General features: G+C 61.6%; 1 protein-coding gene across 3 annotated transcripts in view; it reads right to left on the bottom strand.

Annotated features, from left to right (window-relative positions):
• The window catches only part of CERS1 (ceramide synthase 1), a 21,095-nt gene that overhangs the window by 10,152 nt on the left and 7,782 nt on the right, over window positions 1-3,161 (bottom strand). For all 3 annotated transcript variants that reach the window (XM_040628991.1, XM_040628992.1, XM_040628993.1), the window contains one exon: window positions 847-1,027. In XM_040628991.1, coding sequence (XP_040484925.1) covers window positions 847-1,027 — 181 coding nt within the window. The remainder of the gene's footprint in view (window positions 1-846; window positions 1,028-3,161) is intronic.

The raw sequence follows: 3,161 nt of genomic DNA, 5'->3' as shown, positions 1-3,161 counted from the left end.
TTGTCTGTTTGCTTGTTTGAGTTTTATCATCTGATTCTACTTAGAGCAGTGTGATCTTAAAGAACTTTCTAGAATGCTAGGAATGTTCTAAACCTGCATTGTCCGGTATGAGAGCCAGCAGCCACGTGTGACCACTGAGCAGCTGACACGCGGCTAGTGTGGCTGCAGGACAGAATGTGCGCCTTTATTTCAGTTGAGTTAAAGCTGCCGTAGGCCCCGCGGCCCGCAGCTGGCCTCCTAGAGGCAGAGAGCGGCCCGTCCAACAGGAACAGCATGGGAACTCTGTGTGTTATCTCAGATCCTCTACCAGCCATATTTAAAACAGGAGGTAAAGAAGAGGTACAGTTAAGTTTAATGCTATCTTCTAATTAACTGTAAGCCCAAAACACTGTCGTCTTCACATGTGACCGACACAGCAAAAGCACTGGCGAGAGAGTCACGGTCCGCTGCCTTCGAAACACAGGGTGGATCTTACACGTACAGCAGGTTGAGGTGCAGACGGGCTGCATCTGAGGCCCTCGGGGGCCACGTGTGGTGGCCACAGTGGATTCTAGAATGCCAGGGTGGGTCTGCTGTGTTCCTAGCCACAGCCCCGCAGCAGCCGGGCATGGCCAGTGGCCCAGTAAACACTTGCGAAGTGTCTCGGCCAAGGCTGCCACCGGGTGGGAGGGGCCGGAGGGGGACGGATGGGGTAGGAGCGGGCTGGGGGTTCTCTGCCCCTGATAACACCCCATCCTTCTGCAGTCTCTCACCCACCCACCCCCACGGATACCCACCGTGGCCCCCACCAGCCTCCCCTCTGTGCTCATGCTATGCCCTCTGTCCCCTGCCCGTGCCCGGACTCACCGGAAGGCATAGGAGGAGACGATGAGGACCAGGGTGACCACGTGGTGCACGAGCATGACCACCGAGTCCTTGCGCCAGGCGTCCATGTACAGCGTGGCATAGATGGAGTGGCCGTAAAAGCTTCCTTGCAGCAGGTAGGCGGCTGCGATGTCCCGGGGCACCGCCATGCCTGGCGTCCAGTCTGGGGAGAGCAGGCCCGTGTCGTCAGCGGCCGACGGGAGGCCCCAGCTGGGGCGCGTCCTCCACAAGCCGCGACGTACCGCCCACTTGCGCAGGCGCGCTGGCCGCACCTCTTCTCCTCCCACTCTCTCCCCGTTGTTTCTTAGGAATGGGTGTTCTTTTTTTGGAGTGGTTCTAGATTTATAGAAAAGAGTGCTCCTCCCTCGACAGCTGTCCCTTGCAGGAGGTCCAACTCTGGCTTGGGTTCCCCTTCCTGTCTTCTCTTACTCATCAGGCTCTCTGGAGACAGCATCAATGCCTGGTCCTGGGCTCTCCCATCCTGGCAACACCCCCCCCCCCCGTGGGATGGAGGCTGCCACCTGCCTCACTGTGTCAGGCGGGGCCACTGAGGCAGAAAGCCTACCGGCCAATGCCATTGGGAATGGGCTGTCCCACTCAGTGGGGTGTGGTTCCCCTCTACCTGCTCCTGCGGCCACCGCACTCCTCCTGGCACCTGTGCCCACCCACTCAGGCTTTACCCCCCCCCCCCAGTGACACTGACCCCCGGCTCTCCCCGCTTCCTCTCTCAGGACCATCACCAAGAGGCCCTTGCCTGCGTCGATCTGGACTTCCCTGGCCACTCCTCTGCTCGTCCCCCAAAACGGCTGCCCTGGGCTCCCTCCAGGGCCTCCTGCCTCTAGCCTCAGAGACCCAGAGCCAGACCCTCATACCCCCTGGAGCCTGGCTGTCCCCTAACACCCCCCCTCGGCGACAATTCTTCATCTGCGCCTTGACCCCTCATGCAACAGGGACCCACCCATGTGGACCCCCGATGGGGGTCCCTCTCCGTCCAGGCCTCTGCTCACTTCCCCTGCCCTCGCCACCCTGACCCTGATCCAGGCACCGCTGTCTCCCACTCGGCTCAGCCCCAGCTCCTCCTGGCCTTCCTGAGCCTGTCCCCGACTGTCCCCCCTCCCCATGGTGGCCGCAACGGCCGTGAACACGCGAGCCCCATGCCCCAGCAAGTCCGCTCCTGGGTGAGGTGCTCAAGGGAGCTAAAGCCAGGGCTCCTTGCACACGCGCGTGCACAGCAGCACCGCCGGCCGCCACCAAACGGTGCAAGCAACCCAAATGCCCACAGACGTGCGAGTGGGTGAGCAAAACGGGGTCCCTCCACCCAGCGGAATCCTAGCCAGCCGCACAGGCAGCGAGGCACAGACGCCCACTACGGCGCGGATGAACCCCAAAACAAGACGCTGAGTGAAAGAAGCCAGACACAAAAGGTCACGTAGTGCATAATCCCTTTCCATGTCTAGGAAACGTCCAGAACAGGCAAATCGGTAGAGACAGAAAGCAGATCCGAGGGGAGGGGATTGGGGGAGGGGGAGCGACTGCCCGCGGGGTCCGGTCTCCTTCTGCGGACGATGGGGGCACAACACGGTGAGTGTGCTACGTGCCACTGAACTGACCACTCGAACACGGTGAATATTTAAAAACTACGGGAAATCACGTACCACGTGAACGCTGACACCTCAGCCGTTTCTACACTCGGCAGCGTGACTGTGCGGACAGCGTGGCGCGGCCACCCCCGGAGCGCGGCCACCTGAACCTCTGTGTCCGCTCCGCACCGGCTCCCCGTGCCCCCCACCCCCACCCCCAGCCCCGGCTCCTGCTCCACGAGTCCGGCTGCTCTAGGGACCTCGCGCAGGCGGACAGTACCGGCGGCTGCAAATTACGCTGACTTGGCGTCATGCATCTTCTACCTAATTAAAAAAATCCCCTCAACGGATTAGATCTCCTCCCAGCACTTTGTCAGGTCCAGAGGCTCCTCAAAGTCTGAACACTTCGGCAGGGCCCTCCGTCCGAGTTTCGCGGGAATGTCGCAGCCGGCAGAGGCCCCCCCAACACGCACGCCTGCCGGGCACTTCTGTCCCGCTCGAGAAGAAGCGCTGTAGCGGCCCCTCAGGGCACACAGCCAGCCCGCTCTGCAAACAGGACACCGAATTTTCCACCGGTCGATCTCACTGGCAAGACTTTTACCATTGGGAAAGGGTCCCCCTCCAGCCCCGAGCCCCAGATCTGAGGTGGGGTAGGGAGAGTGCGGCACACACAGGATCACCCGTCCAGACTCCGTCTGCGCCCCGCACCCCCCCCCC

Source organism: Ursus maritimus, unplaced genomic scaffold (genome assembly GCF_017311325.1).
Source record: "Ursus maritimus isolate PB19 unplaced genomic scaffold, ASM1731132v1 scaffold_14, whole genome shotgun sequence".
Classification (NCBI taxonomy): domain Eukaryota; kingdom Metazoa; phylum Chordata; class Mammalia; order Carnivora; family Ursidae; genus Ursus; species Ursus maritimus.
The sequence above is the reverse complement of the archived record's forward strand: the minus strand, read 5'-3'. Positions and strand labels throughout refer to the sequence as shown.